Genomic DNA, 13,509 nt, shown 5'->3' with positions numbered 1-13,509 from the left:
CTGCACAGCATGAGACAAATCTGACATCAGACACTGACGGAACCTCTCATCACTCCCAATTCCTTGAAGAACAAAGTCAGGCACATAAGATGAGCAGTAGCCACCCAGCAAGGACCTCCCAAAATTGGCAATGTTGGGCTGAACAGCACTCACTTCAATTAACTTCGACCTGGAAGAAAAATGCCCCCAAAAGACATCTAATTAATAATAAATATATTTAACCAGTTAAAAAAAGAATTGTGAACTCTAGTAGTCCATATTTTATACTAGTCTGTATTAATACAAAGAGTAAAATCATCCTTATATAATGGTAATGGTAAAAATCAAGAGTAAACTGGTAATAATAGTAAAATCAAGAGTAAAATCATCCTTATTTAAAAACTGGCTCAAGTGCTCTATCAGAAAATAAAACACTTCTTATCAAGAGAAGGTCTGAGGGGCAACTCAGTAATGAAGTGAGAATTAATCTTTTGTAACAAACTTTAAGAGAGCTGTCCCATATGTTTGTAACACATTCTTAATACAATCATCTAAAACAAAGTAATTAAATGCTTCACAAGTCCAAAGGTGGGTATGTAACATTTCTCAAGCATGAATCTTCCTACATACTTGACTGAAAATATACATTCGCTGTTTTCTTCTTAGTCTTGGCCAAATATATTTCTAACAGTCATTCTAACATCTCAAGAATTAGTGCTCTCTAACTGCCAGGCTCAGCATATGTCCTTTTGTGGGCATAATTCACTCTTAAATGGCTTGAAACCTTCTAAGCAGTAAGAAATCATAACCAGATCCAGGGCCGGGCACGGTGGCTCAAGCCTGTAATCCCAGCACTTTGGGAGGCCGAGGCGGGTGGATCACGAGGTCAAGAGATCAAGACCATCCTGGTCAACGTGGTGAAACCCTGTCTCTACTAAAAATACAAAAAATTAGCTGGGCATGGTGGTGCGTGCCTGTAATCCCAGCTACTCGGGAGGCTGAGGCAGGAGAATTGCCTGAACCCAGGAGGCGGAGGTTGCGGTGAGCCGAGATCGCGCCATTGCACTCCAGCCTGGGTAACAAGAGCGAAACTCCGTCTCAAAAAAAAAAAAAAAAAGAAATCATAACCAGATCCTTTATCTTTTCTCTGAGGTCTTCGTAAAACCTTTCTGAGGTGTTTCTGGAGCTTAGGCTTTAATCCTTTTTATAAGTTAAGAGAATATGAAAATAAGAGAGATCTATCTAGGACAATGATCTCTTCTTTTATACCAACTTTCAGAGAATAGCTAAACAAAAGTATGGTACATATTTACATAGGGCCCATTATAGGTGAAAACTTCCTACTTACCCAGGAAATGGTATTTCATCCTCTTCTGCCCAGTCTTCTTGCTCTCCTCCATAATAACTGCTAACTTGTCTAGTCATATCATGACCTGTATCTTCACTTTCACTATCCCCAAGGGCACTATCTGAACTTTCATTTCTTGGAATGTCCCATTCAGTTCCTACAGCAATTTTTTTGTCTGAACTCTCTTTATCCCCATGGGGGACAAGAATGGAGAGTGTATCTCTTTGGTCCTGCTGAGGAAAGCAGGTTTTACATGAATCTTGGGGAACTGCTTGTATACATTTACAAAATTCATTGTTCTGTTTGTTATTTTTTGTACACAATATTTTTGAAAACTCTAACATACAGCAATGGTCTTTACTATCTGTACTTGTTTTAATTGGAACATCATCAATAGTCCTGGTTTCAATTGAATCATCATTAAAATATTCATCAAATAAGCTCATGCTTTCTGGGTCTGAATGATTCCAACAGGGAAGTTTGCAGGGCTCTTCAGAAACCATGTTCTGTATATCAGACTCTCCAGATTGGTCCTTAGTTGTTTGTTTAGTTTCTTGATGCTGATCAATAGCCCCTCTTTCTTCCTTCAGTGGTTTGGTGTGATGCCTGGTAATCTGATCCACCACTGCCTGACTTCGAAGCTCAGTATCTGAATCAGGTGACATAGAATCCCCAATCAGGAAAGTAACCTTTGTGTGGGCAGCCTCATAAGAAAATGAAGCAGACATAATCTTATCTGGAGGTTTTTTTTCCACAACCATTCCTGTGGATCTCATTGCTTTGCTTGTATGACTATCTGAATCCAGCAACTTCTCACTCTGCCATGTTTCCTCTGTTGGCTCTAAGCCTGACTCTGACAATGAACATTTGTCTACTGGAACAGATCCTGTGCAAACAACTGTCTCTAACTTGGTGTCAAGGCAAGTTCTTAATTTATCTCTGTACTGTTTAACATCAACAGCATTTTCTTCTTGGCAGTCAGAAGGAGAAATCATCCGGCACTCATCTGAAATTCCTAAAAGCTCCTTAGAGCTGTTTTGAATATCTTCTCTCTCTTGTTGAGATATGTTCTCTACATTTTGCCCAAGGAGTGGACGACTGCAATATTTACAGTTACAATTAGGAGTTCTTACTTCTTCTGATTCTTTAAAGAGCAAACTGCTTTTGTTTCTATGCATTGTGACAAGGACATACTCCGATTCTTCTATTTCACCTTTCTCTAAAGTGGTAGTAATAACTGTGCCTGGCATAACGATGGCTTCATCTTCTCCATTTTCTAAAAGATGTGTTTCTTGAAGTTCAGAGCATCTTATAAAATAAGTAAGAAAATAAAGTAGTCTCTGGACCATGTCTTGTCGTTTGCCAACCACCACAGTCCTTGCTAACCGTACAGGAGAGCCAATAGCGCCGTACAAGTCTCCTGTAATGAAAAAAACTCAGTTATTAAGCACATCCTTTACTGACACGGCTAAGTAGGCTGTTTTTAATGATCAGAAACCTACTCTTACTATATGAATAGTAGTTTAGGTTTTACTCTTGTTCTTTTCTTTTTGGAGACAGGGTCTCATGCTGTCATCCTGGCTGCAGTGCAATGGTACAATCATGGCTCACTGCAGCCTCGGCCTCCTAGGCTCAGGTGATCCTCCTATCTCAGCCTCCTGAGTAGCTGGTACTATAGGTGCATGCCACCATACCTGACTACTTTTTCGTATTTTTTTGGTAGAGACAAAGTTTTGCCATGTTTCCCAGGCTGGTCTTGAGCTCCTGGGCTCAAGCAATCCTCTGGCCTTGACCTCCCAAAGTGCTAGCAATACAGGCATGGTGAGCCACCATGCCTGCCCTTATTCTTAGTTCTTTAACAGATGAGTGACTATTCAAGGTGGGGAAGATGAGATGAATAATCTTAACCAGAGAGAAAGGTGAATTTAAGGGTTTTCTGGTATCCTCCTTAAACAAAGGCTATGGTTCAGAAACCTTAAGCAAATAGTTCTGAAACTCACATATCCCAAGAATATTCTCTAAGCCAGGCTCCAGGCAGAGCATTTTTACCTGGTTAGAGAAGTACTGCCTGAAGTACTATGTACACAAGGATTCTGTAGCCGTGTCCATTCAAGAAAAGACAAAGCACAATATCTGCTGGCTTGTAAGGAGAAGAAGGGAGTAGCAGTAAAATGGAGCAAAGCTAGAGTAGTCACACCACACACCTAATCATTCCTGATTTAAATCATATCTCTGGGGCTGGGCACGGATTGCATGTCTGTAATCCCAGCATTCTGGGAGACTGAGAGGGGTGGATCACTTGAGGTCAGGAGTTCAAGACCAGCCTGGCCAACATGGTAAAACCCTGTCTCTATTAAAAATACAAAAATCAGCCAAGCGTAGTGGCGGGTGCCTGTAGTGCCAGCTACTTGGGAAGGTGAGGCAGGAGAACTGCTTAAACCTGGGAGGCAGAGGGTGCAGTGAGACAATATTGCACCACTGTACTCTAGCCTGGGTGACAAGAGCAAGACTCCATTTGAAAAAAAAATTTTTTTAAATGTCATATCTCTACACTTTAACTGTTGTTCCCTTAGCCAGCACCCCACCCCACCAGCTCCCATGTTTGCATAAGCCTATTTTGCCCTTTCATTCCCTAAAGGGTTGGGTACTCAGGATAGGCCAGAAAGGACAGAAAGAGAGAGACTCATATTTACTAAAAGGAAAAGAAAAGGCAACAAGTTTAGCCATGCAGTTCATTTTCACTTTTGAATCCATTCTAAATATGACCAGCCATTATGTTAAAAGCAAGGGAGGTGAGGTAGGCAGGACTAGAAATTATCAATATCATTTCTGTATTTATGCTATCATTCAAATTAAACCTGTAATTTCAGTGCCAAAACAATGGAGAATAGGGCTGGGCATGGTGGCTCACGCATGTAATCCCAGCATTTTCGGGGGTGGAAGTGGGCTGATCACTTGAGCCCAGGAGTTCAAGACCAGCCTTGGCAATACGGCAAAACCCTGTCTCTACAAAAAAATACAAAGAAGTAGCTGGGCATGGTGGTACATGCATGAAATTCCAGCTACCTGAAAGGCTGAAGTGGAAGAATCACTTGACCCCAAGAAGTTGAGGCTGCAGTGAGCCATGATCGCACCACTGCACTCCAGCCTGGGCGATAGAGTGAGATTCTGTCTCAAGAAAAGAAAAAAAAAAAAAGGAGACTACAAAGCCATTAATTTCAACTTAAATTCAATTTTTGCAAATTTTCAGTATACACATTTAAAAACCTCTATTTTTACTTTATAGAACCCTCACACTTTTTAAAGGAACAAATATAAATAGATCTCAAATAAATATATGCTATAAATACTATTATGATAAATTTTCTCCTCAGGGTAACACTTGGCTCAAATATCACCATGCCACTAGTCTAAACTAGTCCCACAATTCCCACGAATTACCAAGTAAGTTGAAATTGCTTTGGCATGCAAGTGAGTCTTTCATGATTCCCAGTTTACTTTTCCAGCTCTACCTTCTTATACTCATTCTCTGTTTTGGCAGTCAGAAAAAGAAATAATCTTTATTCATGCAAAGCCCCAGCTAAACTGGACCACTGAATATACTCTGCACTTTTAACACCTTGATTTTTTACTCATATGATGTCCTGTCCCTTTCCTTAGTATCTCTGCCAGTCCATAGCTTCCCACCTAAGCATTCTCACTTAGGCAAAAGGAGGCTCCACTATTGCACTCCCACTAAACTTTTCATTTCTCTTATAGTTCCCCCTTGAATTATCATTGTTGTCTGCATATATATTACCTACAGTCTTGGACTGTTCACTTCTTGAGGATAATTTCCAAGTTATTCATCTTTATATCCTCTGTGCTTTTTGCACAGAGCCTTAGGCAGTCAACAAATGATTGTAGAATTTCAAAAGGACTTAAATGTCCCAATTTAAAAAATACTACTAATAATCTGATTTTAAAAAGGTCCATGCAGGCCAGGCACGATAGCTCACACCTGTAATCTGAGCACTTTGGGAGGTTAAGGCAGGCGGATCATTTGAAGTCGGGAGTTTGAGACCAGTCTGACCAACATGGAGAAACCCCATCTACTAAAAATACAAAAATTAGCCAGGTGTGGTGGTGCATGCCTATAATCCCAGCTACTTGGGAGGCCGAGGCAGGAGAATTGCTCAAAACAGGGAGGTGAAGGTTGCAGTGAGCCGAGATTGCGCCATTACACTCCAGCCTGGGCAACAAGAGCGAAACTCCATCTCTAAATAAATAAATAGGTACATGCAATGGAATACTACTCAGCATTAAAAAGGAATGAAGTATTAATACATACAAAATAGGTGAGTTTGAATTATACTGAATGAAAGAAGTCAGACAAAGTATATACTGTATGATTCCATTTGTATACAACTCTAGAAAATGCAACGAATCTACCACAACAGTAAGTAGGCCAGTGGCTGCCTAGGGATGGCAGACGAGGAACTGGGAAGTTGGGAAGAGGGAGAAGGTAGAGGAAGAAGAGATTCCAAAAAAGGTATAAGGAAACTTTTGGAAGTGATGCAATATGCTTACCATTTTGATTGTGGTGATGGTTTTAGAGGCCTACACACGCCTACACACACACACACACACACACACACACACACCCCAAAACTTATCAAATTGTGTATTTTATATCATTTATTTATTTATTTAGAGACACATTCTTGCTCTGTCGCCCAGCCTGTAGTGCAGTGTCAAGATCTCAGCTCACTGCAACCTCTGCCTCTGGGTTCAAGTGATTTTTCTGCCTCAGGTCCTGAGTAGCTGATATTACAGGTGCCCACCAACACGCTCAGCTAATTGTTTTATATTTTTAGTAGAGGCAGGGTTTCACCAGTTTCACCATGTTGGCCAGGATGGTTTCAAACTCCTGACTTTAAGTGATCCACCCACCTTGGCCTCCCAAAGTGCAAGGATTACAGGCATGAGCCACCGCACCCACTCCAAATTGTGTACTTCAAATATATGTTGAGCCAGGTGTGGTGGCTCATGCCTCCCAACACTTTGGGAGGCCAAGGTGAGCATATCATTTAAGTCTAAGAATTTGAGACCAGTCTAGGCAACATGGTGAAAAATATAAAAACTAGCCTAGTGTGGCAGTACACACTTGCAGTCCCAGCTACTTGGGTGACTAAGGTAGGGGGATCATCTGATTCCCAGGAGGTTGAGGCTGCAGTCAGCCATGATCATGCCACTACACTTCAGCCTGAGGGAAAGACTGAGACCCCATTTAAAAAATGCATTTACTGTATGTCAATTATAACTCAATAAAATGGAAGGGAGTGGGGTAGGAGCAAGGGAGAAAGCCAATAGGGATGGAGATTTGTTATATGAATTGATAAGTCATATGATAATCCAGCTGGCAAGCTCAATCACCAAAGCAAGCTAAGAAAAGTTACTATACAGTCACTAAAATGTTCTCATCTTACTCTTCCCTCATCATTTAACAGCAAACAGAGTAAGAGCACAAGTAATTAGCAGCTATGTTTACCAGATACTGTCCTAATCATTTTACATGTATTACCTCATTTAATTTTTACAATTTTTAACATATGTATCATCTATTATTATTCTTACTTTATAAATAAGGAAACTGTGATTCAAATGTGGTGTGTCCGACTCCACAGCCTGTGTCTTTAGCACCCTGCTACACTGCCTTCCTATTGCCTATGAACTTATCAACCATTCACTCTCCCTTCTGTTCCCCACCTGTTTAGTGGTACATAACACTAAAGGAAACGTTTTCCAGAATGACTCAGCAAGTGAACAAAAGTGGATCCACAGAAACCTCAGTGAACTGCTTCCCTCCTAACCAGATTGATTTTAGGTATCACCGGTGACTTTGCTGATAAATTCTTTCTTGCGAAGTACCTAACACAAAGTACAAAATCACAAATCACCTTGAAGATCTGAAGTTACTAGTAAACCAGCTATCAGCCTGCTCCTCTTGCTCTATATCTGCAGTTTTCCATTTATAAGGAATGATTTCAGGTCTAAGATGAGGATAGGACAATTTGGCAGGCATGAAAGGACAAGCAAAGCAGAGAAGCTTTAGAATGCAGGAGGTAAAAGAGAACATTTTATTTATTTTTGGGTTTGGTATAAAATAATTACATATAGCTACAAAAAAGTCTAATACACAGCGTAACAGTTTTCAGATTACATACCCAGTTGTGCCCAAAGTGGGTTATATGGATGAGTCTTTGCCAACATGTCCACACTCTGAGAGGAATGCTTTTCTAAAAATATTTTTATAGGTGGTTGTCCATTTGGCATGACTGTCGGAACCCAGGCAAGATGATTGGTCAGAACTGCAGTAATGAGAGCTGGCAAGAATCTGAAAACAAAATACATCCGATCAGATTCCAATCTGCCTTCATGAAACCTTAGGTAAAATGTAGTGACAAAGTAAGCAAGGAGAGTGTATGCTCATGTGGCCAAATGGCACCAAAAAACGGAGAGGAGAAAGGATGAGTATATAACACCAGGGTTAAAATGAAAGTTAATAGTTTCTGGTTGAGAAGGAGTTAAAAACTACTTGAAATAAAGGTAACATTCATAAGAGCTATTGCAGTTCATAGTACAAAACAGAAATGTCATTTTACTTCAGAAATTATGGATTCTTTTCAGTGTTTAATCACACAATTCATTACTGAATCAACTAGCACATCCCTACATTTCTAAATCACTGAATGGGAAAATGAAGCCAAGTATTAAGCAAACTCTGTCTCCCATCAAAGGGAATAAAAACATCTGAATTACTCATCTGGATTCCAAAGACTTGATGAACAGTTAAAAGACAATAATATGATAAAACATCATATCAAAAATGTGTCATTAGAATCCCAGCATTTCCGCACATGTTTTCTACCTCTTTTCTATGAAATAAAAATATAAATGGATACAACTCACAAAATATGGAAAGCCTCAGAGAATTCCATAATATGTCAGGAAATTTAATTACATAATTATAGACATTTTCACTGCTTTCATTCATAAGGTTCTGTGATACTCTTCCATACCCTATCATTTAAATATCTTTTGAAATTCTGATTATTAATCTTGATTAATAATAAAATTCCAAAGATAATGGATGGTTCTTCCACATCTGTAATTGAGTTTGATTATAATCTAGATAGCTAGTATAATAAATAAATAAAATAAATTCATACTGATTTTTGGAAGCATTTTCCATCAGAAAAGTAAACTCCTTCATGAAACGATGGCAAAGGTGGTTCTTTTCTGGAGTTCCCGACATCATTGTAAGCCAGACAGGTTCTCCAATTCGTGGCATTGTGTAAAGATTACAAATTGTTGTTCTAAAAAGAGGAAGGCACATTATGAAATTTACAGTTCCCAGAGTTACATAGTCTTTTTTTTTTTTTTTTTTTTTTTGAGACGGAGTCTTGCTCTGGAGTGCAGTGGCACAATCTTGGCTCACTGCCTCTGCCTCCTGGGTTCAAGCAATTCTCCTGCCTCAGCCTCCTGAGTAGCTGGGACTACAGGTATGTACCACCACATCCAGCTAATTTTTGTATTTTTTTAGTAGAGATGGGGTTTCACCATGTTGGCCAGGATGGTCTCAATCTCTTTATGTCATGGCTCACCCACCTTGGCCTCACAAAGCAGTGGGATTATAGGTACAAGCCACCGCGCCCGGCCCCCTGAGTTACATACTCTTAAAATCATTTTATGTTGCCGGCTTGGGCCTCACACCTAGATTATTAAAACTTTTGAGAAAAGACAATGAACCAAGTCCTTCCTTCCTTGTCAACAACACAGTACCACTGGAAATGTTCTCAAAATATGCTTGTTTTGGTGTTGGCTCTTCCCACCAGTGACTATGTCCCCTAGAGTAAATAATTCCCTACTTTAAGCATTTGTTTCCCATATCTGTAAACTGAAAGGATATGATGATAATTTCTAAAGCCCTTTCCAGCCTCACATTTCTAAGGGGTATGCTGTACCTAAATATACCGCAAATAATCAATTTCATATACAAAAGGAAAATATTCTAAATGAGGTAACAGCTTATCCATCTACCCACTCAAAACAATAGTTTAGCTGCATTGTTTTGTTGTGATTCGCAGACTCTAGTAACATTCTTAAGGACAGTGAGAGCACTATACATTCGTTCATGTTATATTTTATGATTCTCTCAACCTTCTACAGTGTGTTTCCTTGAATCAACACAAGAAAAGATTATCACACAATTAGTATAGTGACTTCTTGGTTGTCTCTTGGACTAATTTAGAAAATAGTGAATTGTACTTTCTCCTGAAGGCTTCAAAGCATTCTTTCAAGATGTTGATTACTTTCTTCTTACATCATTATCTGTTCAACAAAGCCCTATACACTCACTAGACTAAGAAACTCCTGAAAAAGCCTGAGGCTTAAGAAACTAGTCAATCTTGCAGACACTACAGAATGGTGTCCTGCTTTCTACTTTTTAAAACAGCACTGTCTAGCAGAACCTGGCAATGATGGAAACCTTCACTGTGTGAAATGGTAGCCACTAGCTGTATGTGGTTACTGAACACATGACATGTGACCAGTATAATTAAGGAAGTGAATTTATTTCAATTAAGTTAAATAGCCACATGTGGCTGACAGTCGAGACTGTATTGTACAATACTACTCTATAAAGTTCTCTGAGATTTCCACAAATTCTAATACCAACCTCAGTATAATTGTCTAACACCTAGGAGCCAAAAAAGGAAAAGAATTATCTTGCTTCTAAAGTTTTGTTGAATCTGAAACAATATAAATATGATATATTACAATGGATAGAAGCAATAAAAACAGGTCATTTTAATGAGCTCCTTGTAGAGCATACATTCATTGCTAAGTTTTAAATAAACAGAAAGGTATTTTATAGAGCAAATATAACTAGAATACAAACTAGGGATATATGATGGTGCTATAACAATACTGAGAGGATAAAGGACAAAGGAACAGGTGTAAACTCATATACCATGGTAGAAAATAAATATGATCTAAAACTGATACATCAAGAAATAGCATCGTTATGTACACTTTTTAATAATATGGAGGTAATCAGCCAGGCTCAGTGGCTCAGTGTAAATAACAAGAAATAACTAATATTTAAAAAGAGAATGTGTCCAGGAAGAATGAGGTGGGTAGGATAGGGCTCATTTATTTTTAATTATTAGACCTTTCAGAAATTTTTGTTTAACCGTGTGCATATACTTTTAGATTAAAAGAAACAATGTATAAATAAATAAATAAGCTGATCATTTAAGAGTTTTTTGTAAGTTTCTTCAGCATATTACCAACTACTATAAGTCTATGTGTCATGGGACAGAGCCAGATCAGAAACACTGGTATTAGTGGTCTACCAAGGACCTTGTTTTACTATTTTAGTGTTATATGGAGTGTTATTAAGTACTAAGAAGGCAAAGAAATTAATTACACAACAGTGCCTCTTACTATACACAACTCTGTTGTTGTCATTAACAGTCTAGAAGTAATGGACGAATGCAGTGACTCATGCCTGTAATCTCAGCACACTGGGAAGTCGAGGTGGGCAAATCACCTGAGGTTGGGAGTTCGAGACCAGCCTGGCCAACATGGCAAAGCCCTGTGTCTACTAAAAATACAAAAATTAGCCGGGCATGGTGGTGCATGCCTGTAATCTCAGCCACCTGGGAGGCTGAGGCATGAGAATCACTTGAAGCTGTGAGGCAGAGGTTGCAGTGAGCTGAGATTACACCACTTCTCTCCAGCCTGGGCGACAGACCAAGACTCCATCTCAAAAAAATAAAAAATATAATCTAGAAGTAATGGTTTATTCTAGAAATCATTTCTTTCATCCCCACTAATAATTATGCCCTGTCATTCAATGATAAGGAAAGCAAGTATTTTCAGTAATCTGTCCTCTTATTTTTCCCAGCCTGTGCCCTGGCAATGAAAGACTCCTTTGGTTGGGAGAAAACTGTGGGTATGACTTAGTTTTCTTCGATATGCCTAGGGTCTACATAAAAATCTAAAGACTTTGTTAGGCAGCAATGCTAACGAAACATGCATCCTGCTTCTCAAGGTTTCTGTATACATGTAAATCATTTCCTTCCTCTTCTCAACTACCCAAAATTTATTAATCACCTGATCTCAAATAATCATTTACTTTAAAGAATATGCCATTGTAATTTTAAATAATCCCTTAATTTAAGAAGTACATTTATCTCTCAGTGTTCTGCGGGGATTAGTTCCAGAATCCCCATAGTTACCAAAATCCGTAGATACTAAAATCCCCTATGAGATGGCATACCATTTGCATGTAACCCATGCACATCTTCCTGTATACTTGAAACCATCTCTATATTATTTATAATACCAAATGCAATGTAATGCTGTTAATAACTGTTATACTGCATCAGTTTTTAAATGTGTTTTTAAATTGTAGTTTAATTTTTATTGTTTTCTCTTCTTCAAATATTTTGATCTGAAGTTGGCTGAATCTGCATATGTGAAACCCACAGATATAAAGGGCTGACTGCAGGGTCTATTCTCATTATGTGAAATAGTTACATTCTATAAAGTCCACTCAAGCATCGAATTAGCAAACACTAAACCACTGCCCCTAGGGAAAATAAATAGGTTCCTATGAGCCTTTGGTCACATTTTCGTCAATGCATCAATACATGACACCTTGATGTGCCTCTCTATTTAAGGACACCTTATTTGATACTGCTGACTCATTAATATTAAACTCATAGCTGACAATGCCATAAATAATGACTAAAGAAAGCTTATCTAACATATGTATTTTTTCTGTAAGGTGCATCACAATCTTCTTACACTGAATATTAGACAGCATTTCAGTACTACATTTGGAAGTCATTTTTAACAGCAAAATCACTAACAAAAAGCGGAAAAATGTAAAAAACTCGGCACTAAATAAATTTCAAAAAAGTATATTTGTTAACAGTCTAAGAGTTAAAACAAGAAGGCAGAGCATTAGACCTTGTTTGATCTAATCTGGGCACATGTGCGTCAGGCAACTCACATTTTTCACTGCTCTGCACATGTACACAAATTACTGCAAAAGCACTGCAAATATATTTTGGGGTTACAAATAAATGTTAGCAAGTAGGTGAATTCTAAAATACAAAATCCACAAATGATGAATATCAATTGTATATGTGAAAATGCTTATACAGATAGACTTTCTATTGAAAATTATTATGAAATACTATAAGAATATTTAATAAACCTTTCAGATTTGCACAGTAACTGAAGCAAAATAATTAAACAATACAAATGGAAAGGGACACAATCATGACATATACTTTCATAGATTTTATAACCTGCACATTGTAAATTCCAGGTAATCTTGAAATTCTAAGTCTAGGCCATTTATACTAACCAATACCATAGCAACTGACTCACAAGTATTTAAATAACATTTTGAAAAATAAAAATGTTTTTTAAAATCTAAGAGCAAGATCAGTATCCTGTTTGGAAGGAGTCTTATGACAATATTTACTATTCTGGTAACCTCAGCTGAACCTATAATGACAGTGTTTTCTCAGAGCCCAAGCAGAGACTTTTGGCCTTTGCCACAAAGCTTGTGACTGCAGAAAAGAATCTGTCGATCCAACAGTATAATTAACTGCAAGTTCAAGGGCAAAGATTCACTGCCTTATACTAATGCAAAATGTGATACTCAAAAAGAATCCTGAAGGATTATTTCAAGCAAATAAGCAAAAAGAACTAGTGAAAAACATATTTCTAATAATTCTGGTGTAAACAAAGTAAACTAAAACAGCTTAAACCAGACAAGGCATGCTGGCTCATGCCTGCAATCCCAGTACTTTGGGAGGTTGAGGCAAGAAGATCCCTTGAGGACAAGAGTTCAAGATTAGCCTGGACAACATAGTGAGACCCCATTATACAACATATTTAAAAAGTGAGCTAGGCATGGTGTACATATTTATAATCCTAGCTACTTGGGATGCTGAAGCAGGAGGATTGCTTGAGGCCAGGAGTTCAAGGTTACAGAGAGCTATCCTCGTGCCGCTATGCTCCGGCCAAGCAACAGAGTAAGACCCTGTCTCCAAAACAAAAACAACTTAAACCACAAAAATAAAAATTTACAAATGAAATTTGTAATTCATTTGATC

General features: G+C 38.3%; 1 protein-coding gene across 2 annotated transcripts in view; it reads right to left on the bottom strand.

The window, feature by feature from the left end:
• Positions 1-13,509, bottom strand: part of FNIP1 (folliculin interacting protein 1) — a 150,942-nt gene that overhangs the window by 26,219 nt on the left and 111,214 nt on the right. For both annotated transcript variants that reach the window (XM_010339043.3, XM_010339045.3), the window contains 4 exons: positions 8,539-8,685; positions 7,534-7,703; positions 1,328-2,747; positions 1-169 (listed from right to left, as the gene is read on the bottom strand). In XM_010339043.3, the coding sequence (XP_010337345.1) occupies positions 1-169; positions 1,328-2,747; positions 7,534-7,703; positions 8,539-8,685 (1,906 nt within the window). The remainder of the gene's footprint in view (positions 170-1,327; positions 2,748-7,533; positions 7,704-8,538; positions 8,686-13,509) is intronic.

This window comes from Saimiri boliviensis, chromosome 1, assembly GCF_048565385.1.
Source record: "Saimiri boliviensis isolate mSaiBol1 chromosome 1, mSaiBol1.pri, whole genome shotgun sequence".
Lineage (NCBI taxonomy): Eukaryota > Metazoa > Chordata > Mammalia > Primates > Cebidae > Saimiri > Saimiri boliviensis.
The sequence above is the reverse complement of the archived record's forward strand: the minus strand, read 5'-3'. Positions and strand labels throughout refer to the sequence as shown.